This window comes from Heterodontus francisci, chromosome 4 (genome assembly GCF_036365525.1).
Source record: "Heterodontus francisci isolate sHetFra1 chromosome 4, sHetFra1.hap1, whole genome shotgun sequence".
NCBI classification, from domain to species: domain Eukaryota; kingdom Metazoa; phylum Chordata; class Chondrichthyes; order Heterodontiformes; family Heterodontidae; genus Heterodontus; species Heterodontus francisci.
This window is the reverse complement of record NC_090374.1, coordinates 190,775,968-190,802,423: the sequence shown is the minus strand read 5'-3', so window position 1 is coordinate 190,802,423 and position 26,456 is coordinate 190,775,968. Positions and strand designations below refer to the sequence as shown.

Sequence of the window (26,456 nt, the reverse complement as noted above, 5' to 3'; positions counted from 1 at the left end):
TGTGGTGGCTAAAATTATTCATCTTTTTAAGGAATTTGGGTTTAAAATAACATTGCAATATTTAGCAAAGAGCAGTTGGCTTATCTCGCAGCTTGGTTGTATACTCTCTATATAGGTCAGAAGGTTGCAGGTTTAAGCCCCACTCCAGGTCTTAAACGTGCAATTTTGACCGATAACTAACTGAGCAGGTTTTGCAGTCAGAGGTGCTGTCCTTTGAGATGTTAAATAGAGTCTGCAACTGTTTGCTAGTATGTTTCAATTGGACTTTTAAAAATCCTGCATCACTGTTCAGGAATAACAGGAGTTTCTTCTCATGTGTCTTGTCCAACATTTATCCCTCTACCAATGGCACCAATGACAAATTAAGTCATCATTAGTTTCACTGATATTGATGGCTCATGTGTACAAAGTGGCTGCTTTGTTTGCCTATACAACATAGGTAATCACAGCACTTCTGAGTAACATATGTGAAGGACACTTCGACGCGCTTGAGATATGTGACTAGGTGCTAAATAAATACAAGGCTTTATTTTATTTTTTAATTGCCTGTTATCAAAGGGGAGTTCAGGATTATGCAGGTGATGGTATCAAGATATTAGCACCAAATTCCAAAGCATTGTGTTCACAGAAATGTATGCATTCAACAGGAGGAGTGTAGAAAATATATGGATTTGTTCATCTCTGTTTTTTATTATGTTGAGACTACGGGCTGAAATTTATAAGCTGGTCTCGATATTTCGTGTGGGCTTCATTTAAATGGAGGGGGGTGGGAATGGCTGCCCCTGATGATGTAGAGGGGTTGGCCGCTCTATCCCTGGCAACGGCGCCAGTGCCATTTTTAAAGGGCTTCATGCCCTTCGGCCGAGTTTACATTTTTAAAGGAACATCATTACTCTCACTGTACAAAATTCAGTAAAAGCTGAGATCACCTCTACCACTACCACCCGCCCCCCCCCCCCCCCCGCCCCAACAATGACCAGGCACTTTATTTTTTGGGACTTTCCGACCAAAAAGCCGAACTTTCCCCCCTGAACTTAGTCACCTTTGCCCCCTTTCCACCATCCCCTCAGCCATTGGAAACCATTTTCTCTGCTCTTCCCCCCCCCCCCCCCCAACTCCCAAGCCCTGAAAATTTCACTCCTCACCCCCACCCCCCCCCCTCTCCCCGCCCCACCAGTGTCACTCCTCGGATCTCCGAGTATCAGCGTGGACGGCTGTTGGGACAAAGTAGGTTCTTTTGCATTTATTTGAATTTATTTTGATATGTAAATGAAGGTTCCACCGCCGAGCGGCGGGGTGGGGGGGGGGCCGCACTGAGGCCTCACTGCCGCTGGTAATATGCGGTGGAGCCTTCCCGGCGTCGGGGGTTGTGACGGGCCTCTCAGTAGAATTTTATGGACCCATAGTCCTCCCTCCCGCCCCCCCCCATGATTGCCGACGGCAGAGGGCTGGTAAAATTCAGCCCTATATCTTGCAATTAAGTTACCGACTCATCAGCATTGCTTTGCGGGTAAATTTGAACCAAGTTATTTAGATGCATATTTTAAAAATTGACACTTCTTCTCAAATATGTTTAGGGTCTCTAAATTTAGACACTCAGAATCAGAATGGAGCGCTAATGTTTCTATGGTAAAATTGGTAATTCTGAAGCTCTGCCAGTGACGCAATGGGTAAATAGTTCCCCAGTCACTGCTAACTTAGCTGATTTCAACCAAGGCTGCAGAGTAGGCACTGCTATTGGTTCTGTTCTCAGGCTAATATGGAAGCCAAAAATTTGCCAGTGTTCCCACTTCTGGTCGCTATCTGATGATGAATCCTGGTAGAAAGTGCACATGATGGTCTTTGAGGTGAGGTCATTAATGGGCTAGGTTGCAATTGAGTCGATTGTTGACTCTTGCTATGTAGCATCTCCAATGGAATGGAAAGGAGAGAGAAATACTATAAGGATCGTAAACTTGAGCTTATCTGAACTCTGCTGCCAATATCCTAATACACACCAGGTTCCATTCACCAATGTGTTTGCTGACCTACATTGGCTCCCTGTCCGGCAACACTTCAGCTTCAAAGTTCTGATCCTTGTGTTCAAATCCTTATGTGGCCTCACCCTTCCCTATCTCTGTAACCTCCTCCAGCCCTACAATCTGTCTTGCTGAGATTTCTGTGCGCTTTTTTTTCTGGCCTCTTGTACAACCTTCTGTTTTCATCACTCTACCATTAGCACTTTGCCATCAAGGGCCTAGACCCCAAGCTTTGGAAACCCCAAACCACTCTGCCTCTCTCCCTCTCCTCCCTTTAAGTTGCTCCTTCAAACCTACCTCTTTGACCAAGCTTTTGGTCACTTGTCCTAATATCCCTTTATGTGGCTCTATCAAATTTTGCATAATGGTGCCTTTGGATGTTTTTGCTATATTAAATGTGCAATATAAATGTATATTGTTTTGTTCTTAATATCTGATAATTGGTACTAAAATGACATCAATTATGTTTCTGTTTATCCTACAGTTGTAACTGGTGTGATTATTTACAGGTTCTCACTATAGGAGGGATCTCTTTTATGGAATCGCTGTCACAATACTATGCTGGTTTATTATCTTTGTAACAGTCCTTATTGTAGCAGTATTCGTGTCTCTGACTGGACATGCAATGTCTTGGTACACCCACTTCTACGTTTCTGTTGTTTTGTATGGCTCAATAGCCCTTGCTAAGCTCATACTGATTCATACACTTGCAAAAAATCTTTACTATGGAGTAAGTATATAGATTCTTTTTGAGCTTTTGTATTCTATGTCTTGTCAATTAATGCCTGATATTTTTCTGCTCTTTTGCTGCACACTCCCTCAAAGCCTGAGTGACTGATCTAGCGCTAGAGCTTTTGAAGACTCAGTTTGTGGATTGTAATGATGTATAATTCTCTCATGCCTTCTTTACTTTGCAGAAGTCAGGTATGGAGGCTGGGAGGAGAAACTTGCAACCACCTTTTGACAGGCATACTTTGTGAGCATTTTTATCACCAAGCCAGGGTCTTCACTTTAGTAAAATAAAAGCAAAATACTGTAGATGCTGGAAATCTAAAACAAAAACAAGAAATGCTGGAATCACTCATCAGGTCTGGCAGCATCTGTGGAAAGAGAAGCAGAGTTAACGTTTCGGGTCAGTGACCCTTCTTCGGAACTGACAAACATTAGAAAAGTCACAGATTATAAGCAAGTGAGGTGGAGGTGGGGCAAGAGATAACAAAGGAGAAGGTGCAGATTGGACCAGGCCACATAGCTGACCAAAAGGTCACGGAGCAAAGGCAAACAATATGTTAATGATGTGTTGAAAGACAAAGCATTAGTACAGATTAGGTGTGAATACACTGAATATTGAACAGCAGCAAGTGCAAACCTGAAGAAAAACAACCTGAAAAAAACAGTGGGTAAGCAAACTGAACAAACTAAGATGAAATGAAATAAATGCAAAAAAAGATTGTAAAAAATGTAAAAAGGAATGTAAAAAAAAAGAGGAAGAAAAAATAACTAAAAATGAAAGTAAAATGGGGGGCTGTCATGCTCTGAAATTATTGAACTCAGTGTTCAGTCCGGCAGGCTGTAGTGTGCCTAATCGGTAGATGAGATGCTGTTCCTCGAGCTTGCGTTGATGTTCACTGGAACACTGCAGCAATCCCAGGACAGAGATGTGAGCATGAGAGCAGGGGGGAGTGTCGAAATGGCAAGCAACCGGAAGCTCAGGGTCCTGCTTGCGGACTGAGCGGAGATGTTCCGCAAAGCGGTCACCCAGTCTGCGCTTGGTCTCCCCAATGTAGAGGAGACCACACTGTGAGCAGCGAATACAGTATACTACATTGAAAGAAGTACAAGTAAATCGCTGCTTCACCTGAAAGGAGTGTTTGGGGCCTGGGATAGTGAGGGGAGGGGAGGTAAATGGGCAGGTATTACACCTCCTGCGATTGCAGGGGAAGGTGCCCTGGGACGGGGACGAGGTGGTGGGGGTAATGGAGGAGTGGACCAGGGTGTCGCGGAGGGAACGATCCCTTCGGAATGCTGACAGGGGAAGGGAGGGGAAGATGCGACTGGTAGTGGCATCACGCTGGAGGTGGCGAAAATGGCGGAGGATGATCCTTTGGATATGGAGGCTGGTGGGATGAAAAGTGAGGACAAGGGGAACCCTGTCACGGTTCTGGGAGGGAGGGGAAGGGGTGAGGGCAGAGGTGCGGGGAATGGGTCGGACACGGTTGAGGGCCCTGTCAACCACAGTGGGGGGAAATCCTCGGTTGAGGAAAAAGGAGGTCATATCAGAAGCACCGTCATGGAAGGTAGCATCATCAGAGCAGATGCGTCGGAGACGGAGAAACTGGGAGAATGGAATGGAGTCCTTACAGGAGGTAGGGTGTGAAGAGGTGTAGTCGAGGTAGCTGTGGGAGTCGGTGGGCTTATAATGGATATTGGTAGACAACCTATCCCCAGAGATGGAGACAGAGAAGTCGAGGAAGGGAAGGGAAGTGTCAGAGATGGACCATGTAAAGGTGAGAGAAGGGTGGAAATTGGAAGCAAAGTTAATAAAGTTTTCAACCGTGTCCGACCCATTCCCCGCACCTCTACCCTCACCCCTTCCCCTCCCTCCCAGAACCGTGACAGGGTTCCCCTTGTCCTCACTTTTCATCCCACCAGCCTCCATATCCAAAGGATCACCCTCCGCCATTTTCGCCACCTCCAGCGTGATGCCACTACCAGTCGCATCTTCCCCTCCCTTCCCCTGTCAGCATTCCGAAGGGATCGTTCCCTCCGCGACACCCTGGTCCACTCCTCCATTGCCCCCACCACCTCGTCCCCGTCCCAGGGCACCTTCCCCTGCAATCGCAGGAGGTGTAATACCTGCCCATTTACCTCCCCTCTCCTCACTTTCCCAGGCCCCAAACACTCCTTTCAGGTGAAGCAGCGATTTACTTGTACTTCTTTCAATGTAGTATACTGTATTCGCTGCTCACAGTGTGGTCTCCTCTACATTGGGGAGACCAAGCGCAGACTGGGTGACCGCTTTGCGGAACATCTCCGCTCAGTCCGCAAGTAGGACCCTGAGCTTCCGGTTGCTTGCCATTTCGACACTCCCCCCCTGCTCTCATGCTCACATCTCTGTCCTGGGATTGCTGCAGTGTTCCAGTGAACATCAACGCAAGCTCGAGGAACAGCATCTCATCTACCGATTAGGCACACTACAGCCTGCCGGACTGAACATTGAGTTCAATAATTTCAGAGCATGACAGCCCTCCATTTTACTTTCATTTTTAGTTATTTTTTCTTCCTTTTTTTTACATTCTTTTTTACATTTTTTACTATCTTTTTTTGCATTTATTTCATTTCATCTTAGTTTGTTCAGTTTGCTTACTCACTTTTTTTCAGGTTTGCACTTGCTGCTGTTCAATATTCAGTGTATTCACACCTAATCTGTACTAATGCTTTGTCTTTCAACACACCATTAACATATTGTTTGCCTTTGCTCCGTGACCTTTTGGTCAGCTATGTGGCCTGGTCCAATCTGTACCTTCTTCTTTGTTATCTCTTTCCCCACCCCCACCTCACTTGCTTATAATCTGTGACTTTTCTAATATTTGTCAGTTCCGAAGAAGGGTCACTGACCCGAAACGTTAACTCTGCTTCTCTTTCCACAGATGCTGCCAGACCTGCTGAGTGATTCCAGCATTTCTTGTTTTTGTCTTCACTTTAGTGCTAGTGAGCTTCCAAGGAATAGGTTGAAAGTTCCTGTTTATGTACATGAGGGTAACCTGACCAGAACTATTTTTCCCCCAAACTGTATGCAACTCTAGCTAGATCACATCTTGCGTCTTGTATCTAGTTCTGATCACTATACTCAAGGGAACCCTTCATGTGCTGAAGGTACTGTGGAAAAGAGCCACAAGGCTGATTTATAGCATTGGACGTTTGAGTTATGAAGAATCTTCAGCTTTTTAGACTTCTGCCTTTTTTATGTGGAAACAGTGATCACAGACCACGACCCCATGCCAACCCCACTAACTGCCCTCTGTGGTAAATCAGTATTGCAAGGAGATGCTCTAACATTCCAAGCGTGCATTTGTATTCAGTTACATTAACTCTGGTCATACCATAGGATGTGGTTGGAACACACTGAAACAGGTCCTGTATAGATAATGGTTTGAATTCACCAGTGCCTAAACAATTCAACATTTTTTGAGTATTCCATTTCGTACGGGGTTAGCGTGTGGCTGAGATAAATGATGAGAGATGTTTTTCTCCTTCCCCGTTACCTGCCTGACTAAGCAAGGCCTGGATACATCCATCTGAGGCATGCACTTTCATGCGTAATCAAGAATGGTTTAAAAACAATCTTTGCTTTAGAAGAAACATTAGAGTCATAGAGTTATACAGCCCAAAAACAGGCCCTTCAGCCCAATGCGTCTGCACCAACCATCAAGCACCCATCCAATCTAATCCCATTTTCCCGCACTTGGCCCATAGCCTTGTATGCTATGGCGTTTCAAGTGCTCATCTAAATACTTCTTAAATGTTGAGGGTTCCTGCCTCTACCACCTCTTCAGGCAGTGTGTTCCAGATTCCAACCACCCTCTGGGTGAGAAAATTTTTCCTCAACTCCCCTCTTAAACCTCCTGCTCCTTACCTTAAATCAATGTCCCCTGGTTATTGACCCCTCCGCTAAGGGAAAAAGTTTCTTTCTATCTATCCTATCAATGCCCCTCATAATTTTGTACACCTCAATCAGGCCCCCCCCCTCAGCCTTCTCCCCTCCAAGAAAAACAACCCTAGCCTGTCCAGTCTCTCCTCATAGCTGAAATTCTCCAGTCCAGGCAACATCCTGGTGAATCTCCTTTGCACCCTGTCCAGTGCAATCACATTCTTCCTATAATGTGGTGCCCAGAACTGTACACAGTACTCCAGCTGTGGGCTAACCAGCGTTTTATACAGCTCTAACATAACCTCCCTGCTCTTATATTCTGTGCCTCGGCTAATTAAGGCAAGTATCCCGTATGCATTCCTAACCACCTTATCTAGCTGTGCTACTGCCTTCAGTGATCTATGGATAAGTACACCAAGGTCCCTCTGACCCTCTGTACTCCCTAGGGTCCTACCATTCATTGTATATTCCCTTGCCTTGTTGGTCCTCCCAAAGTGCATCACCTCATACTTCTCAGGATTAAATTCCATCTGCCACTGCTCTGCCCATCTCACCAGCCCAATTATATCATCCTGCAATCTAAGGCTTTCCTCCTCACTATCCACAACAACACCAATTTTGTGTCATCTGTGAACTTACTGATCATGCCTCCTATATTCACGTCTAAATCATTAATGTACACTACAAACCTTAAGGGTCCTAACACCGATCTCTGAAGTACACCATTGGTCACAGGCCTCCATTTGCAAAAACAACCCTCGACCATCATCCTCTACCTCCTTCCACAAAGCCAATTTTGGATCCAATCTGCCAAATTGCCCTGGATCCCATGGGCTCTTACCTTCTTAATCAATCTCCCATGCGGGACCTTATCAGAAGCCTTACTGAAATCCATGTAGACCACATTAACTGCCCTACCCTCATCTACACATCTAGTCACTTCCTAGAAAAATTCAAATTTGTCCGACGCTATCTCCCCCTGACAAAGCCATGCTGACTATCCCTGATCAATCCCTGCCTCTCCAAGGGGAGATTAATCTTATCTCTCAGAATTTTTTCCAATAGTTTCCCTACCACTGACGTTAAACTCACTGGCCTATAATTAACTGGTTTATCCCTGTTACCTTTCTTGAATAATGGTACCACATTTGCTGTCCTCCAGTCCTCTGGCACCTCTCCTGTGGCCAGAGAGGATTTGAAAATATGTGTCAGAGCCCCTGCTATCTCCTCCCTTGCCTCACATAGCAGCCTGGGATACATCTCATCTGGGCTTAGGGATTTATCCACCTTTAAGCCCGCTAAAACAGATAATACTTACTCTTTTCAGTGCTAATTTGTTCGAGTATATCACAATCCCTGATCTGTACAGCGACATCGTCCTTCTCCATTGTGAACACAGATGAAAAGTAATCATTCAAAACCTCACCTATGTCCTCCGGCTCCACACGCAGATTGCCACTTTGGTCCCTAATTGGCCCCACTCTTCCCCTGGTTATCCTCTTGCCCTGAATACACTTATAAAACGCCTTGGGATTTTCCTTTATCTTGCCAGCCAGTGTTTCTTCATGTCCCCTCTTTGTTCTCCTAATTACTTTTTTTAAGTACTCCCCTACACTTTCTATACTCCTCCCAGGGCCTCCGCTGTTTTCAGCGCTCTGAATCTGCCATAAGCCTCGTTTTTTTCCTTATCCAATCCTCTATATCCCTTGACATCCAGGATTCCATGGACGTTTTGGTCCTAATCTTCACCTTGATGGGAACATGTTGGACATGAACTCTCACTATTTCCTTTCTGAATGACTCCCACTGGTCTGATTTAGATTTTCCTACAAGAAGCTGCTCCCAGTCCACTTTGGCTGGATCCTGTTTTATCATATTGAAATCTGCCTTCCCCCAATTCAGTACTTTTATTTCCGGTCCCTCTATGTCCTTTTCCATAACAACCTTACATTTTACAGAGTTATGGTCACAATCCCCGAAATGCTCCCCCACTGCCACTTCTACCATTGTCCGGCTTCATTCCCTAGGATTAAGTCCAGTACAGCCCCATCTCTTATAGGACTCTGTGTGCTGGCTCAAAAAGCTCTCCTGAATGCACCTTAAGAATTCTGCCCCCTTTAAGCCTTTTGCACTAATACTGTCCTGTCTAATATAGGGGAAATTGAAATCCCCTACTGTTATTACCCTATTATTTTTGCACCTGTCTGAAATATTTGTCATATTTTCTAGTTTTGTAGATTGGCGATTGCATTGTTCTCGACTCTACTCTGAATACTGTAAATTTTGACTTCCTTAATCAGGCCCAAAACCAAGCTGGTCTGTTGATATGACCATGATGCATCATTTTATATATATATATAAAAAAAATTGTGTCTGGATGTTGACTACACTGGCAAGGCCACATTTATTGGCCAACGCTACTTGCCCAGCTAAGCATTTAATTTGTGACTTAACTCAATTATTGCAATTGTTTTCCCAATTTTTCCTTTGTTTGACTCTAGTTTGTCACTGTTACGACCAGGTGAGAAAGGGTCTAGGGCTCCCCTCTCGGCCTGTTCCTGGTTTGGCCTTAACAGGGTTTAATTTTTAAAACACCTTGTTTTTAGCTTCCCCTCAGTGAGTTCTTGCTTGCTGCTCTCTAATGGTAATTGCAAAGAAATCAACCAGACAGCTTTTCTCAGATTTAAACAAGAAAGGTGTAAGTTTATTAACCATAAAACTCTAATTCAGTTCAAACTACTAAAAATGCGCGATGTGACCACGCTAGCATGCAAATGCGATAAACACACACACAAATAGAGACAGGAGGAGGAGGAGAAAGAATTAAAGAGGAGAGGTTTGAAGTAATATGAAGTTCAGTTGCTCGTTTTGGGATTTGATGTAAAGCCTTTGATTGCTGTTAAGTCTTGCAGTTCTCATTGGGGCCCAGTGCACACTTTCACTTGTTTAGCTGGTATCAGAAGGCTGCAGGAGTCTTCTCTCTCGAGGCTTGAGTTATTTCCATGGGCTGCTGGAACTTTGCATGAGAGAGAATTCCTCTCTCTCCATGTTGAGTTGCAGTCTCTTCAACTGTGTGGCACAATTCAGAAAAAAACACCAATTTTGCAGCAGGTTAGTCATGTGACTAGCTCCTTATTTGGAACAACTTGCCCGGTGAGGTTTGTGGATTTTCCCCCAAGCTTGGCAGACACACTCAGTGTTGGGGGGGAGTGGGGGGAATGCTGACCTTTTACACATTCATTGTCTCTTGATCAAAATCCATCTGGTTAATTGAAGCAGGGAGCAGTTCCATTGTCTCTCCTCTTCAGCTGTCTTTTAGAATGAAAATGTGCAGCCGTGTTTCCAGCCACTGCTGTGGTCTCTTAAACAAGTTATTTCAAATCCAGTAACAGTTCAAAATGTTCCATATGACTAAATCAATATGTCCCATTTTTGGTAGGTGTGGTTTTCATCACACCTCCACATCCAGCGGAATGAAATGCAATATTAGGTGAGCATTTCATTATAAAAATAGAAAGAAGAGAAAGTACAGGAAAACACACATACATTTCTCTCATTCATTCTCAAATCCTAAAAATTGTTGCAGCCTGTCTTTCCTTGGTAACAGTGCTGCTTTAAACTGCCCTTTTTCCCTTGAGGCGGGTCTGAGATAGCTATGTGTTGCCCAAAGGGGTTTGAAGTTTCTTCACTATCAGCCTGCAGTATGTTGGGAATGGGCATCCCAGTAAACATGTGATTTTTGGGGAGGTTTGCAGTTTGTACATTTCCATGACTGCCTAGGGTGTTGAAGTCTGTGGGGGGAGGGGGGTGTTGGATTTAATTAGCCCTGGTTTGGAGTTCTGATTATGGGAGTCGGCAGTGGGTGGATCCACTCTGAACTGACTTTCAGTGCTCGGATGAGTCATGCTAGGGCTTTTCACTTTGGGGGAGGGTTGGTTCCCTTTTCTCCTGACTCTGGGGAAAGATTCTTTGCTAATCTTCCCTTTGTCCTCTGGGACACTCCTGCTTGCAGGTATTTGTCCAGATTTTACTGCACTCCCCTGCGGCACTTCAACTAGGTGAGGCATCATCCTCACAGTTTCTCTGCCCTCTTGAGGACTCTGTTTGTGTCTGCAGGTTTCTGTAAATGCTGTTAGCAACTCTGGTGGGGTGCTTCTGGTGTCTGCATTTACATAGGAGGATGTGGGGTCTAATTTTTCAAACATTTTGGGGTTGGCTGACCGGACAGTAGGGGTTTTCATTTGGGATTCCTCTCGGATCTCCTTTAACCTGTCCCCTTTGTCCCTTTTTCCCCTTTCCTCTCTAACTTTTTGCCAGTCCTGTGCCTGTTTGTTCTTGGCAGGGGTCCATTACAGTTCACCAGCCCTCTGCTGGAGGGTTTCCCAAAAGCCGAAACAGGAATTAGGGGTGCAGATTTCACTGTGGGTTGGGGTTTCCCCTCAACCTGGCACATGTGGCAAGTCCTACAGTACTCCACTACATCTTTGTGGAGTTTTGGCCAGTCAAACTGCTGCCTCATGCGGGCTTTGGTTTTTCGTATACTGACATGTAGAGCCATTGTAATCTCATGGGCCATTCTTACTATTTCTCTCTGGTACATCTCCGGCACCACTAACTGGTGAACTACTGTCCACTCTTTTCCCTCAGGTCTGTGAGGAGAACTACATTTCCACATCAGTACCTCATTCTTTAAATAGTAGCAGTCAGGGACTCCCTTTGCTTCAATCTCAGACTGGGCAGCCTATGCTAACTCTCTCAGTATTGGGTCAGCTTGCTAAGCCTCAGCTAGGGAAGATTCATTTAATTTGTTCCCTGAGTCCTCTTTCTCAGACAAGCAGACCTCATGGTCGTTTGCCTGCAGTGCCAATTCAGTCTCCTCTGGGGGAACTGGTTTGCAATGGCCCGATTCGCTACACATTCAGGGAAACTGCAGGGAACTGACTCCTGCCACTGCCCTGTCTCTCTGAGCTAGCATGCATACGTGATAAGCACACGCAAAAAGAGACAGAGGAGGAGAAAGAATTAAAGAGGGAAGGTTTGAAGTAATATGAAGTTCAGTTACTCATTTTGGGATTTGATGTAAAGCTTTTGATTGCAGTTAAGTCTTGCAGTTCTCGTTGGGGTCCAGTGCACACTTTCAATTGTTTAGCTGGTATCAGAAGGCTGCAGGAGTCTTCTCTCTTGAGGCTTGAGTTATTTCCGTTGTTCCCTGGAACTTTGCGTGAGAGAGAGAGAGATCCTCTCTCTCCACGTTGAGTTGCAGTCGCTTCAACTGTGTGGCACAATTCAGAAAAAAACAAGCTTGCTGCAGGTTAGTCATGTGACTAGCTCCTTATTTGGAACAACCTGCCTGGCGAGGTTTGTAGATTTTCCCCCAAGCTTGGCAAACACTCTCAGTGTGGGGGTGGAGGGGGTGGGGGGTAAATGCTGGCGTTTTACACATTCAATGTCTCTTGATCATAATCCATCTGGTTAATTGAAAATTGAATCAGGATTCAGCTGTCTTTTAGAGTGCAAATGTTCAGCCATGTTTCCAGCCACTGTCCTTTAGAATGCAAATGTGCAGCCATGTTTCCAGCCACTGTCCTTTAGAATGCAAATGTGCATTCAAATATTTTCAGCCACTGCTGTGGTTTCTTTAAACAAGTTATTTCAAATTCACTAACAGTTCAAAATGTTCCATATGACAAAATTAATATGTCCTATTTTTGGTAGGTGTGGTTTTCGTCACACCTTACTGCAGCATTTTCCATTACTCCTTTGGGGAGACTGGGTAGTGCCAGGAGAATCTCCCCTCTGTTATGGCATGCATTCGAGATTTCACTCTCAAAAGCATCTTGTAACGGGAATGCATGATAGTTCCCTGAATCTCTAATTTCTATATAGAATAGGCTGTGAAGACACCAAATTTCATTATTGTTGGCATATATCTGACCTACTAAATTATAACTTTTGTTTGTGTACAGAGTACGAATGAGTTTTACCTAGCGGAGCTGTATTTTGATGTTTCATTAACAATCTGGTGCTGTACTTTGGTTTACTTTACGCAACGAGGCCTGTGCTCAGCTTATGTGCCTGGACTATGGGTGGCCTTTCCTCTGATTGTGAGAGTACTGATTGCGACGGAGCTGAAGCAAAAAGGTAAACTTTCATACTTTGTATAGCTATGCAAAAAGTTGATTATGAAATAAATTCGTAGCAATAATTCAAGAAATACTTTGATCACACTTTTCGCTTTCTGTACCTTTTTAGCTGACCTTCTGTTGTGTTACAAAAAACATTTTCTTCCTGCAACTACCTCTGCTTCTCTCCCACTCTCCAATTCTTTCTATGTTCTTCCTTTCAATTTGTCTTTCACATTATGTCAGTCTCTGCCATATTTGTCTTCTCTTTTCATGTAGAGATGGGATATTTCAGAATACTCAGGATAAGTATATTCCTACTCTAAAGGAAAACTCTAAGGGGAGGACCCAGCATCCGTGGTTAACTAAAGAACTTGAGGAAAGCATCAAACTTGAGGAAAAAGCATATAATTGTGCAAAGATGAGTGGTAGGTCAGATGATTGGTCAGAATATAAAGAATGGCAGAGAATGACTAAAAGGTTAATCAGGAGAAAGAAATTAGAGTACGACAGGAAGCTAGCTAGAAATGTAAAAACAGATAACAAGAGTTTCTACAGGTATTTAAAAAAGAAAAGCGTAAGTAAAGTGAGTGTTTGTTTGTTTGTTTGTTTGTTTGTTTGTTTAGAGATTCAGCACTGAAACAGGCCCTTCGGCCCACCGAGTCTGTGCCGACCAACAACCACCCACAATAACAACCCTACAGTAATCCCATATTCCCTACCTACACTAGGGGCAATTTACAATTGCCAATTTACCTATCAACCTGCAAGTCTTTGGCTGTGGGAGGAAACCAGAGCACCTGGCGAAAACCCACGTGGTCACAGGGAGAACTTGCAAACTCCGCACAGGCAGTACCCAGAATTGAACCCGGGTCCCTGGAGCTGTGAGGCTGCGGTGCTAGCCACTGCGCTGCCCTCTAAGGAGGTCCTCTAAAGAGTGAAAATGGGGAGTTAATAGTAGATAATAAGGAAATGGCAGATGAAATGAACAAATATTTTGCTTCTGTCTTCACTATAGAGGATACAAAAAACATTCCAGTAATAGCTGTAAATCAGGAGGTGGAAAGAAGAGAGGAACTTGGTGAAATTACAATCACCAGGGAAGTGGTACTGAGCAAACTGATGGAGCTGTGGGCTGACAAGTCCAGTCCTGATGGACCTCATCCTAAGGCCTTAAAAGAGGTGGCTAATGAGGTAGTAGATGCACTGGTGTTAATTTTTCAAAATTCGCTAGATTCTGGAAAGGTTCCATCAGGCTGGAAAGTAGCTAATATAACCCCTCTATTCAAGAAGTGGGGGGAGGCAGAAAACAGGCAACTATAGGTCAGATTGCTTGACGTCTATCGTGGGGAAGGTGTTACAAGGTGCCACATAAATGGTTATTGTGCAAAGTTGGAGCTCATGTTGTAGGGGGTAACAAATTAGCATGGATAGAAGATTGGCTGGCTGGCAAAAAACATAATATGCATAGATGGATTCTTTTCTGAGTGGCAGAATGTGAAGAGTGGAGTCCTGCCAGGGTCTGTGCTGGGGCCTCAACTTTTTACAATTTATATCAATGACTTAGATGAGGGGAGCGATGGCATGGTAGCTAAATTTACAGATGACAGATAGGTAGGAAAGTATGTTTTAAGAGGACATAAGGAGGTTGCAGACTGATATAGATAGGTGAGTGAGTGAGCAAAAATCTGGCAGATAATGTGGGAAAATGTGAAGTTGTTCACTTTGGCAGGAAAAATAAAAAAGCAGAGTATTACTTTAACGGAAAACGACTGCAGAATTTTAGGGTGCAGAGGGATCTAGGTGTTCTAGTGCATGAGGCACAAAAAGTTAGAATGCAGGTACAGCAAATAATAAAGAAGACTAATGGAATGCTATCCTTTATTACTAGAGGAATTGAAAATAAAAGGATGTTATGCTTCAGTTATATAGGGCGTTGGTGAGACCACATCTCAAATATTGTGTGCAGTTTTGGTCTCCTTATTTAAGGAAGGATGTAAATGCATTGGAGGTGGTTCAGAGGAGTTTTACTAGATTGATACCTGGAATGCATGAGTTGTCTTATGAGCAAAGGTTGAACAGGCTGGGCTTGTTTTCACTGGAGTTTAGAAGAGTGAAGGGAGACTTGATTGAAGCATATAAGATCCTGAATGGTCTTGACAAGGTGGATGTGGAAAAGATGTTTCCACTTGTAGGTGAGTCCAGAACTAGGGGCCACTGCTTTAAAATTAAGGGTCACCCTTTTAGGACTGAGATGAAGAGATATTTTTTCTCTGAGGGTTCTGCGACTTTGGAACTCTCTGCCTCAGAAGGTGATGGAGAAGGGACCATTGAATATTTTTAAGGCGGAGGTAGATAGATTCTTGTTGGGCAAGGGAATCAAAGGTTATCGGGGGTAGATGGGAGTGTGAAATTCGAGACACAAACAGATCAGCTATGATCTTATTGGATGGCGGAGCAGGCTCGAGGGACTGAATGGCCTACTTCTGCTCCTAATTCGTATGTTCACATGTACTTGGGATTGCCCTACGAAAGAAGGATTACTAGGATTGGGAGGCAGGTGTTTGGCTGAAGGGTTGGGTATGATACTCAAAATTTCACACTCTTGCAATAACAGCAACGACAACTTATTTATATAGCACCTTTAACATAATAAAACGACCCAAGGGGCTTCACAGCAGCACCTCCTGCTCTATGGTGCTTTGGTCAGCATTTTGGCTGTCCTGCCAACTGTCTTTGTCCTTATTTTCACAGATATCGCATACTTTGTACTTGTTGGACAGGAATGATATTTGCTGGACTTCCTTCACCCACCTTTCCTAAGTTCCCCTCACCTGGTTGACTGACTGATGGTCACACTTGCAACCCCACTTTCCTGTCAATGTGCTTTCAGAAGAACATTTTTTAAAAAAGGAGCTGGAGTAGGCCATTTGGCCCTTTGCTCCGCCATTCAATGCGATCATGGCTCATCTTCTACTTGAGCTATACCTTCCCACACTGTCCCCTTATCCATTAATTTCCTTTGTACCCAAAAATCTGTTGATCTATGTGTTGAATGCACTCAATGACTGTCTCTGATGTAGAAAATTCTAAAGATTCATAGCCCTTTGAGTGAAGAAATTTCTCCTTATCTCAGTCCTAAATGGCCGACTCCTTGTTCTGAGACTGTGGCTCCATGTTCTACATTCCTCACCCAGGGAAACATTTTCTCACAATCTACCCTGTCTAGCCCCTTAAGAATTTTATATATTTATCTGGTGTGTGTGACTGCACTCTGGAGTAAATTACCCAGTAATCCTTCCTCCTTCCTTACACGGAAGAGTATATAACTTGGACTCCAGCCGAATGACTCTGAGCCGGAATGATAGAGGCAGAGACATTTCTTGCAGATGTCTAGATTTATTAAATAGGTGGATTTAGCTTGATGTTAAATAAATTAGTAATTAGTTACTATGATTAATTACTTAGCTATTTAGCAGTTACAAGCATCTTTAAATGTAGTTAGAATTTAATCATTTAGCTTGTTTTCCATTGACTTACACTTGCTTGCACTATGATTTAGTCCTTACTAGCTCAAGCTGAACACTAACCACTCAAGATATTAAACACACAAAGGGATATCTAGATGCTTACTGATATGATTATCTTATACTCCTTCGTTCTGCCTTTCCCGTGTGTTGATTATGATGCCACTTTTTCTGTTTCCTCCGGTGTGGTTATTTATTGTTGCCCTTTGGTTTAAGTACCTCCTTCCCCCTCTGCACTGAATTGCCACTCTCTCCAAATTCGTATTGTCACTCTGTTTAGCAAGCTACTCCATTTTGCAGATTCATCCAGCTCTCATTACAGACAGTTCTCATTACTTTTTAATAAAAAGTACTGAAGTTGTTGGCTAATTTATGCTGATTCTAACAAATTAATTTTAGGTCAATTTTTTTTTTTAAGTATGTAATAAAAGTAACAGTTCAATTTGATAGATGGCCATTTCTGATTTGACTTTTCTCTTCGCTGCAGATTCAGAAATACAGTTAGTTAAGATTAGTCTCTAACCTTGTGGAATAAAAGGTGTTTTAAATGATAATTCAATGGAATAAACATGAGTTAGTTTCTCTGGTGGTGAATCCAGAACAAGGGGCCAGAATCTTAAAATTAGCACATGACCATTCAGGAATGAAATCAGGAACTGCTTTTCCACACAGGGTAGTGAAATGTGCAATTTCTCTCCCAAAAGGCTGTGGATGCTGGGCCGATTTGAAATTTTCAAGACTTGAGATCGACAGATTTCTATTACTTTGGGTATCAAAGGATGTGGATCATAGGCTGGTAAAGTTGAGGTACAGATCAGTCATGATTGAATTGAATGGCGGAGCAGGCTAGGGCTGAAAGGCCTACTGCTGTTGCTATGACTATTTATTAATCCCAGTTCTCTGTTCTACTATTTTAGCAATTTGGATAAATCAATTTTGTCCCTGCTTTAGTTTAGAATAAAAGTAGAATGCAGGTGTAAGAGAGATGATTTAGGCCAGATTTCAGACCGGTTAATGCCATAAAGACCACCTGGGTTCTTTATAGGTCAGGCATCCTGTATAACAATGCACATGTTTGCATATTTGAGAGTTAAAACCACATTACAGCAAATACAAAGTATGCAGTGTAAGTGAGGTTGAAGCAGCCTCAGTTCAAGTTTGGATGGTGGCTTGAGGAAATAATCTAATGGTGCTTTGATTTTAAATATGCTGCAATGTAGAAGCACAAATTTGGGCTAAATATTTTTTTAAAAACCTCCCAGCTGTACCATTTTCTTTTACATTTTTCTAATGCTATTAAATGCTACTGACCCGAATGCTGCAACTTTTGAGAGGTTCAAACTGTCCTCCCTATTGTGCAGATGCACATCAAAATTTGAAACGAGCTTTTAAAATTTATTTGATCCACGACAGTGACCAAGAGCACTCTTGAAGAGGAGCCGAGGGGTCTGATCTAAACTAGTCCTTTTAGCTCAGTACATCAGTTTAACTCTCTCTCTGCCTGTGTTAAGCTTCCCTTTTATGGCCACCCATCTTCAACACCACCAATTGGGCAGTTTTACATAATATGGTAGTTAAAGGAGTTATTTTGTCTTTTCAGTACTTGACAAAACAGTCTTCATTCCCTGAAGAATTGGTATCTTCCCCACAATTACCTTGCCTCCCTCTCCTCAGATGATGGAGTGAGCCAACGCTGACCAATTTAAATTAAAGCTCGATTAAGATAGTTTGGAACAAGGGAACTTGGAGAACTTAAAAGCTTGCAGAAATTCTGAGGCCTAGGATAAAATCCAGGGCAGACTGGATGAAAGTTGCCTTGGTTCCCCTAAGGGGGTCTTTTGAATTATTGGGGTTCAATCTGCAGCACAAAACTACCTACAAATTAATACTAACTTGGCAGACATGTTTAGCAGCTGCAGAATGGCTGAATTTTAAACTGTAAAACTGGTGCAGTCGGGCTCATTTTCTGAGATTAAAGTGAAGGTTAATTTTTTGGACAAAGTTGTCTTTTTATTCTACATCCAGTCGTGCTGTACATATATGCTTGATGTTGCTACTGGGGGAAGAAAACAGTATTTGATTACCCAATGTTAAACATTATAAAACGCAGGGCAATTTTATTGTGTTATTTTGGGTGATCACATGTTTGTTGCAAACGTGTTTAGTACTTGGGAATAAACGTGGCAGTGCAGATGCGTGTTTTCCTAAAGGTGGAACTGAAAAGCAGAGAGAGTCATTGCACAGGCAGGCACCTATTGTGTGAAAGAGCATAGTAGTTCTCTTGTTTGGAAGTGCAAGTTATTTTTCTGATATTAAAGCAATACACAATTATCCATAAGCTTTAATTATTGTATCACTATTAAATCTTTCCTGTGTACCATTCATTTTTCCATGTAATTTTTATTTTCCTCCGCAATATATGGAAAAATTATGTTGGGTTTGTATATTCTATTCCTGCCTTGATATTCATATATTTTTGTGTGTCTTTTCCTCAGTCATGAGCTTTCCTTTATTTTCCAACTTTTCCTGTAAGGTACGGGAATTCTTGTAGATACTGAAAGGCTGGAATAAGTAGTCTGGGTTGAGAGTATTCAATAGCTGGAAAAATCTGTCGGGTTGGGGGGTAGAGGGGAAATGTTTATACAATTGGGAAAAAAAGGTTTTTGTAAGTCATCAGTGCTGTATTTGAAATTTTAATGGATTTCTGTCTCTTTCTGTTTGATCTAGGTGTTACAGTGAAGCTGACGGCAATTTATTTTCTGGGCCTGTTTATTCCTCATCTGCTGACCATGTATCTAAGTTGGGGTGCATTTGAAATGTTCACCCCCATACTGGGTCGTAGTGGTACTGAAATACCCCCGGACGTCGTACTGGCTTCTATTATTGCAGCATGCACTATTATTCTAACTACTTACTTTGTGAGTGGTCATGTTTCATTGAATTCAAGACTGTTGAGGTTTAAAGGGGCAAAGGGAAAAGTATTGTGTGTTTTGATAAACTAAGATGAAAGTTAATAAAACAACATTCCTTAATGGGACAGGTACATCTTCATTAACATTTGAGTTCTTCACATCCTTTTGCTGCTGCCAAAGTTTCTGCTTTGACCATATAATACATTTGTCTACACTTTCAATGCTGCATAATGTAAACTACGTTAAGAAAGTAAAATGGATCTTTGCATAGAGTTTTACAGACTGGAAATGGGCCATTCTTCCCAACAGGTCTTTGCCCGTTTTTATGCTGTACACAAGCCTCCTCCTACCTTGCTTCATCTCACCCTGCCAGTGCATCCTTCTCTTTTGTCCCTCATGTATTTATCTAGCTTCCCTTTTAAATGGAGCTATGATACATTGGAAGAGTTATTTATGATATCCTATGAAGAAACTTGGTTCCTGCTCTTTTTGATCATTGGTTGGTGGGAGGTAGGGTTCCTCCCTGCATCATTCATCCCCTGTTTTTTTTTTTTTCTTTCTCTTTCCCTCCCCCCACCCCACTCCAGTTTTCTCCCTGCTCCTCACTTGAATAATTACTTTAGTCATTAAAACCAAAAAGATTCCTATAAATTATGAAGATGCATTTTAGCAGAAAGGGCAAGGCAATATAGACTTAATGGCACAGTTTTAAAGAGTGTGTAGGAACAGAGGGACCTGGAGGTGCATGTGCATTGATCTTTGAAGGTGGCAGGACATATTGAGAGAGTAGTTAACAAAGCATATGGTATCTTGGGCTTCATAATTAGCGGCATTGTGTACAAAAGTAGGGAAGTTATGCTGAACATTTATAAAGCTCTGGTTAGGCCCCAACTGGAGTATTGCATCCAGTTCTGGGCACCACACTTCAGGAAGGATATGAGAGCCCTTGAGAGGATGCAGAGGAGATTCACCAGAGTGGTTCCAGGGATTTTTGTTACGAGGTTAGGTTGGAGAAGCTGGGGTTGTTCTCCCTGGAGCAAAGGAGATTGAGGGGAGATTTGAAAGAAGTATGCAAGATTATGACAGACTTAGATAAGATAGACAAGGAAAATCTGTTACCATTAACTGGTACAAGGACTGGGCGATACAGATTGAAGGTTTTGGGTAAGAGATGCTGGGGGAATGTGAGGAAGAACTTTTTTTACGCAGTGAATGGTATTGACCTGGAACTTGCTGCCCATGAGAGTGGTGGAAGTGGAGACAGTCAATGATTTCAAAAGAAAATCGGATGGGCATTTGAAGGAAATAAACTTACAGGGCTACGGGGATAGAGCGGGGGAGTGGGGCTGACTCCGTGGAGAGCAAGCATAGACTCATTGGGCCACATGGCCTCCTGATAGGCTGTAAATGACTGACTCAATGTCCAATATATATTTTATGGAGGCATTAATTAGTTAATAATTACAATACTGCTGTTTGTATGCAGTACAGGGGCACTGGGAACAGATTCACCATGTTAGAACATCATAGTCCATTCCTGTCCTTGTCCAATGTCCATGTACACTGGCAGGAGTAGGAAATCAGGCAGATCATCACTCCCCATCCGCCCCTTCCTTGACCTGGACTACTTCAATTTTCAATTGGAATTTTATATCTTTAGTTTTTGATGGTTTTTTCACTAAATGTTTTCTGTTTCTAGGTGAGTCTGGTTTATCTGTGCAGAAGTACAAAATGGACTCTGTTGGGTTTAGTGACTGTGTTTTTGATCTCAGTCACTCTTGTGTGTAGTGGAGCATTTTTTCCGTATACATCTGACCCTGCTGGACCACACCCCAAGCGAATTTTTCTTCAGGTACAAGATGCGCTAAGATTATTACAGTATCATTGCATTTATATTGTCTTTTACAACCTCAGGATGTCCTAAAGTGCTTCGTAGCCAATGAGGTATTTTTGACGTGTTGGCAGTTTTGTACTGTAAGAAATGCGGGAGCTAATTTGCATACAGCAGGGTCCTACAAGCAGCAGTTGGATAATGACCAGGTAATCTTTGTTTAGTGAAGTTGGTTGAGTGATAAATATTGGCCATGACACTGGGAGAAACCCCTGATCTTTTACATCCCATCTGAGACAGCAGACAGGGTCTCAATTTACTGTCTCATCTGAAACACCTCTGACAGTGTAGCACTCCCTCAGTACTGCTTTGCAGTGTCAGAATTGGAAGAGGTTAGAGATGTAACAGGTTTTAAGCAAGTACAGAGCCAGGGAAAGGGGGAGTAGAGGGGAAGAACAAAATGGAAGATCTGTGAGAGGGTGGAAGGCAGGAGATTAAATGACAAAAGGGATGATGCTGCAAGGGAAAAGGCGATGGTAATAGGGCAAGTAAAGAAAGACATGATGGATCGAGAGGAGGTGTAACTGGAGATAGCAACATCATTAGTTCGGATCACCTGGCAAAGCAGGCTTGGGAAGTTTGCTATTGAGGGGAGAGGAAACAAGTAGCAAATTAACATTTTATATTTGTTTTCTAGCATCTTCCCTTGTCATGCCCATAGACTCTGAATTCACTCCTATATGCACTTAAACCTTTTTGGGGATGGGAAAGTAGGTGCACAGTACTTTAAACTTTGTTGAGCTGTAACAATTTAAAATGGAAGCACAAAATGGCGTACATGGGCATTCAGCATTGGGTTAGTGAAAACTGGCATGGGATGGAAGCAACAAAGGAGTCTTCTCCCCATGTTGTGGATGTCCTGTGAGTTTAAAAGGAAATCCATCTAAACTGGCCTTTAATGATTTGCAGATCAGCAGACTTGCAAGGTAAATTTTTGTCTCTATCACCCTGGCCGATTTAATCTGACTGAGCAGATTTTTTGCCTGCCTGCAATGGAATGAAAACCTATAATGGGCGGATGATCCACTCCATTAGATTAGTGCCAGGTGGTGAAAGCAAAAATGTGCCCCCACCAATTTTTGTGTTTTTTTTTGGAAAGGTTGAGAAACCAGTGCTGAGAATATTGTTTCATGGGATGATGCAGTTTTTTGAATGAGCAGAAGATCTAGTCCAACTGTATGATAAAGGTGAACTCATAAATGTACAGTGGCGCAGTGGTTAGCACCACAGCCTCACAGCTCCAGCGACCCGGGTTCTGTTCTGGGTACTGCCTGTGCGGAGTTTGCAAGTTCTCCCTGTGACCGTGTGGGTTTCCAGCGGGTGCTCTGGTTTCCTCCCACAGCCAAAGACTTGCAGGTTGCTAGGTAAATTGGCCATTGTAAATTGCCCCTAGTGTAGGTAGGTGGTGGGAGAATGGTGGGGATGTGGTAGGGAATATGGGATTAATGTAGGATTAGTATAAATGGGTGGTTGTTGGTCGGCACAGACTCAGTGGGCTGAAGGGCCTGTTTCAGTGCTGTATTTCTAAATAAATAAATAAATAAAATTTGTATCCTAAGGGGATAGGATACAACTTTATAATCATTAAACTTGGAGCCTGTACAATTAGTTTAATGCCAAAGTGATCAAGGGATATGGGGAGAAAGCAGGAACAGGGTACTGAATTAGACGATCAGCCATGATATTTGTTGAATGGTGGAGCAGGCCCGAAAGGCAGAATGGGCTACTCCTGCTCCTATTTTCTATGTAACAAGAACATGTTAAATTTACTGAAGGAAGAGAGGAATTGCTGCCACACATTTTGTGCTTCCACTGTATTGGGCTGGAATTTGCTGGAGTGAGGCACCTCCTGGCATGCTCGGTTAGTTAGACTTTTTCTTGCACCATTCAGCTTAAACATTTTTTTGCTTTGTAAATTGCTGGAAATGCAAGCTGATAACAGCACAGCGAAGGCATCTGGGATCTTGGTGAACAACGGTGAGGTTTAAGGATTGAGAAACAAAGAGATGAAGGACAGAAAAGGAGGGTGAATTAGAGTGGATGAATTCAATGTCAAATCAGGTATAGCAAGAAAAATAGAGGCAAAGACAGATTCGATTGAAAGGAGAAAAAGACAGGAAAAGTAACTTCTTAAAGACATTTAAACCTTTTAAATAAAATACCTAACTATTTGATATGTGTAGGAATGAGATTGTTCAATTTTAGATAGTTCCCCCTTTTGGGCTAGAGAGGTTGATTGGTGTTGCATTGACAATTATCACATTGTAAAAGGAAACTTGCACTCTTAGTCACAAGTCCTAATTTTCTTCAGTGAGTTTAATGGGCAATTATTGTGCAAATCTAGCATGTTCTTAACAAACAATGAGGAGACTAAGGGTGAGGTGCCATTTGTACGAAGCAAACTGGAGCAACGTAAATCGGTCAAGTTCTGGAGATTCACAACTCACACCCTATCTCCTCGTCCCGTAAATTTCCTGGTCGACATTAATAACTGTGCATCGTTAACACACTGCCATTTTACCAACAAGATTCAGTCCTTTTATGTTTGAGGTGGTGAAATACTGTGCATGAGTTAGGACTTGTAAAATATTTGATATGATACTGGATTTTGTCATTTTATTTTTTCACTTGGGCAATGGGTCATTTCTCTTCCTCTCTCCACTTCAGCATACAACAAGGACATTCCATGATCTTAATGGAGAAGTAATCAAGAGAGATTCTGGGATATGGATTAATGGATTTGATTACACCCTTATGTCCCATGTTACTCCACATATACCTGAAATAAACCATACAATAAGAAGTTCATGTGAGAATGCACCTTTTTGTGGATTTCCTTGGTTTTTACCTGTACAAACCTTTATCAGGTGAGGATTTCCCTCTTGAAGGTGTTGGCTGTTAAGATTAGCTGCTCTGTGTTGTCCACTCTGTGTGTATGAGATTATACGTTAAATATCAGCAGATTGTTTGACCGTGGGGGACACCATAGCCAAGCTTTGGTTCATTATAGGCTACCATTGCTAATTTTTATTTACCCAGGGTTACAGTACAGGGGCCAAATGTGTGCACCCCTTACAGAGATTTGCATAGGGCAGGTAAATGGATTATCACTGAACAACAGCAGTTATTTCTGGTAAAGCCACGTGACTGCTGCCTGTCTTTCAGCTTTGAAGAAATTTTCTCTCAAGTTTGTTAACTGGCTTTTTACTGTTTTCTAGGAAAAACTGGTATCTGCCCGCTACCGAAATTTCACCCAAGGCACCTGTTGCTTTCAAACTGATTTCCAAGTATAAGATGCCTTCCCATTCTATGAAATTGACCTTTGAGGTGACTGGTATGATGACTACTGAATTTTAGTTTCTGCATCAAGTACAATCTAATTCTTTCATAAGTTGTTACCTATGGCAGGTCACTAGTGTTCATTGAGGTTCTGCATTTAACAAAAATAGCAATGACAGAAAGGAATAAACATTTAAAATCCGAGAATTATGCAAAGTCATTGACCTGAAATGTTAACTCTTGAATTCTCTGTCCACAGATGCTGTACCAGCATTTTTTGTTTTTATTTCAGATTTCCAGCATCTGCATTGTTTTGCTTTTGATTTAAAATCCAAGCTTGGCATCATTGAATCCTCATCACTATCTTCAGTGTTATTTTTATCCTGCACAGTGATCTCTGGGTCTTCACCTAGCTTCTCAGTGTACTTTGTTACTATACTATTCGTGTGTACACATGTGGAGCTGTGAGCCAGTTGCTGTATGTGCAACTTTAGACATCTTAATTTAAAGAAAGTTCCCCTTCATTGTTTCCCTGAAGCAAGCTGTTAGATCAAGTAATAACCACTTAACTAACAAACTTAATGTGACAGTATTAATGTGATTTACGTAAGGTACATTTCCCTGCCCCTCCATGAATTTTAGCCAGCTGTATAGGACCACCTCATGGATGACCTGTGTACTGCAACTTTGCATACTTCAAGACCATGATTTTCAAAATATTTGGGGAAAAATTGTAAAGCTTCATCACGTGCCTGCTTTTGCTCATTTGGTTGTATTGCTCATGTGAGAGAAAGATCTGAGACACACATGGTTTTGTTTCTCCTCATCTTTTGTTGTAAGCAGCGCACACACGATATGGAGTTGTATCCCAGATATATTTGTTTTAATACCCGGAAGGGTACTTTAAATGTTGCTTTGAGTAGTTGCTGGTGAAGATGAAGATGGTAAATCTGCATGTGTAAAAAAAAAAAAGAACAAAGTGGGAGTGGAGAGTATTTGAAGAGAGCATCATATGGGTTCAGTAATTTTCTTTAGAAATATTATACATTGTAGTTATGTATTAACCAAATACTGATTTCTGTTCATGCCTTTTGAGCCTACTTTCCTTTCCCTTTGCATAGGTCCCAGTCACATGACACTATACATTCGGCCACTTAAAGGATCTCGCATAACCAGATCACCTTTTGGGGATGGGACTTCTTTGTACAATAATTATAGCGATTATTTTGTTTTCTATTCCCGTGGACTACAGGCTCCACCTTGGCAATTTTGGTTGGAGATCCAGGTAAAACAATTCATGCTAGTAGCCTATGTGCTTTGTCTTTTCAGTATGAATTAAAAACAAGTGGAAAAAGCATAGGACTTGATGCTGCATGTCCTTAGTAACATCCTGAGTGCAGGAATGGCATCACTTTGGCTGCACTAATGAAGATGAGCTCTGATTGATGTGACTTTGGATCAGAATTATTTCAGACAGAAAACACTGCATTTTTTTAAAATATAAACTGTTTTGTTTGATTTGAGATGACATTGCAGTGAATGGATTTAAGATTACAATTTGCACCTTTCCCATTCCACAGTCACTTCTTCCTTGTTGCTTTTATGTTGAACTTGTACAACACTTTTCTACAGTGCCCTTGCCCCTTTATATTCGGTTATGATGTCATGGCCCTTTAGTACCTCTCCCAAAAGACTGTCTTTAAATTATGCAAACCAAGTCAGTGAGCATTGGCAGACTGTTCAAATGAAGGGCATCATAGCCAAATACAAGCATGCCACTAGATTGCAATGCAATGGGAAGTGGGAGGCTGATAAAACAATGCTATTGAAATGCTGGTTGCACAATCAGCTAGGTATAATTACCCTTTTATAGTATACATTTGAAATAAATGTCCTTTGTTTAACTGTGACCTAAAAGTGCAGTACGTAAAGCTATCTGGCACACACCATCAACTCCTCTGTCGCAGACTTTTCCAGGTAGTAGATGATTACCAGGAAATATATTTATTGCAAATAGCAGATGTGCCTATTCCAGATAAGTATGGTGTATAAGTGA

The 26,456-nt window shown here is 42.3% G+C and overlaps 1 protein-coding gene across 1 annotated transcript in view; it reads left to right on the top strand.

Annotated features, from left to right (window-relative positions):
- Positions 1 to 26,456, top strand: part of ermp1 (endoplasmic reticulum metallopeptidase 1) — a 98,894-nt gene that overhangs the window by 70,257 nt on the left and 2,181 nt on the right. Inside the window, exons 7-13 of the mRNA XM_068029065.1 lie at positions 2,528 to 2,748; positions 12,636 to 12,810; positions 19,046 to 19,236; positions 20,930 to 21,082; positions 23,789 to 23,988; positions 24,340 to 24,455; positions 25,522 to 25,685. Of these exons, the coding sequence (XP_067885166.1) occupies positions 2,528 to 2,748; positions 12,636 to 12,810; positions 19,046 to 19,236; positions 20,930 to 21,082; positions 23,789 to 23,988; positions 24,340 to 24,455; positions 25,522 to 25,685 (1,220 nt within the window). The remainder of the gene's footprint in view (positions 1 to 2,527; positions 2,749 to 12,635; positions 12,811 to 19,045; positions 19,237 to 20,929; positions 21,083 to 23,788; positions 23,989 to 24,339; positions 24,456 to 25,521; positions 25,686 to 26,456) is intronic.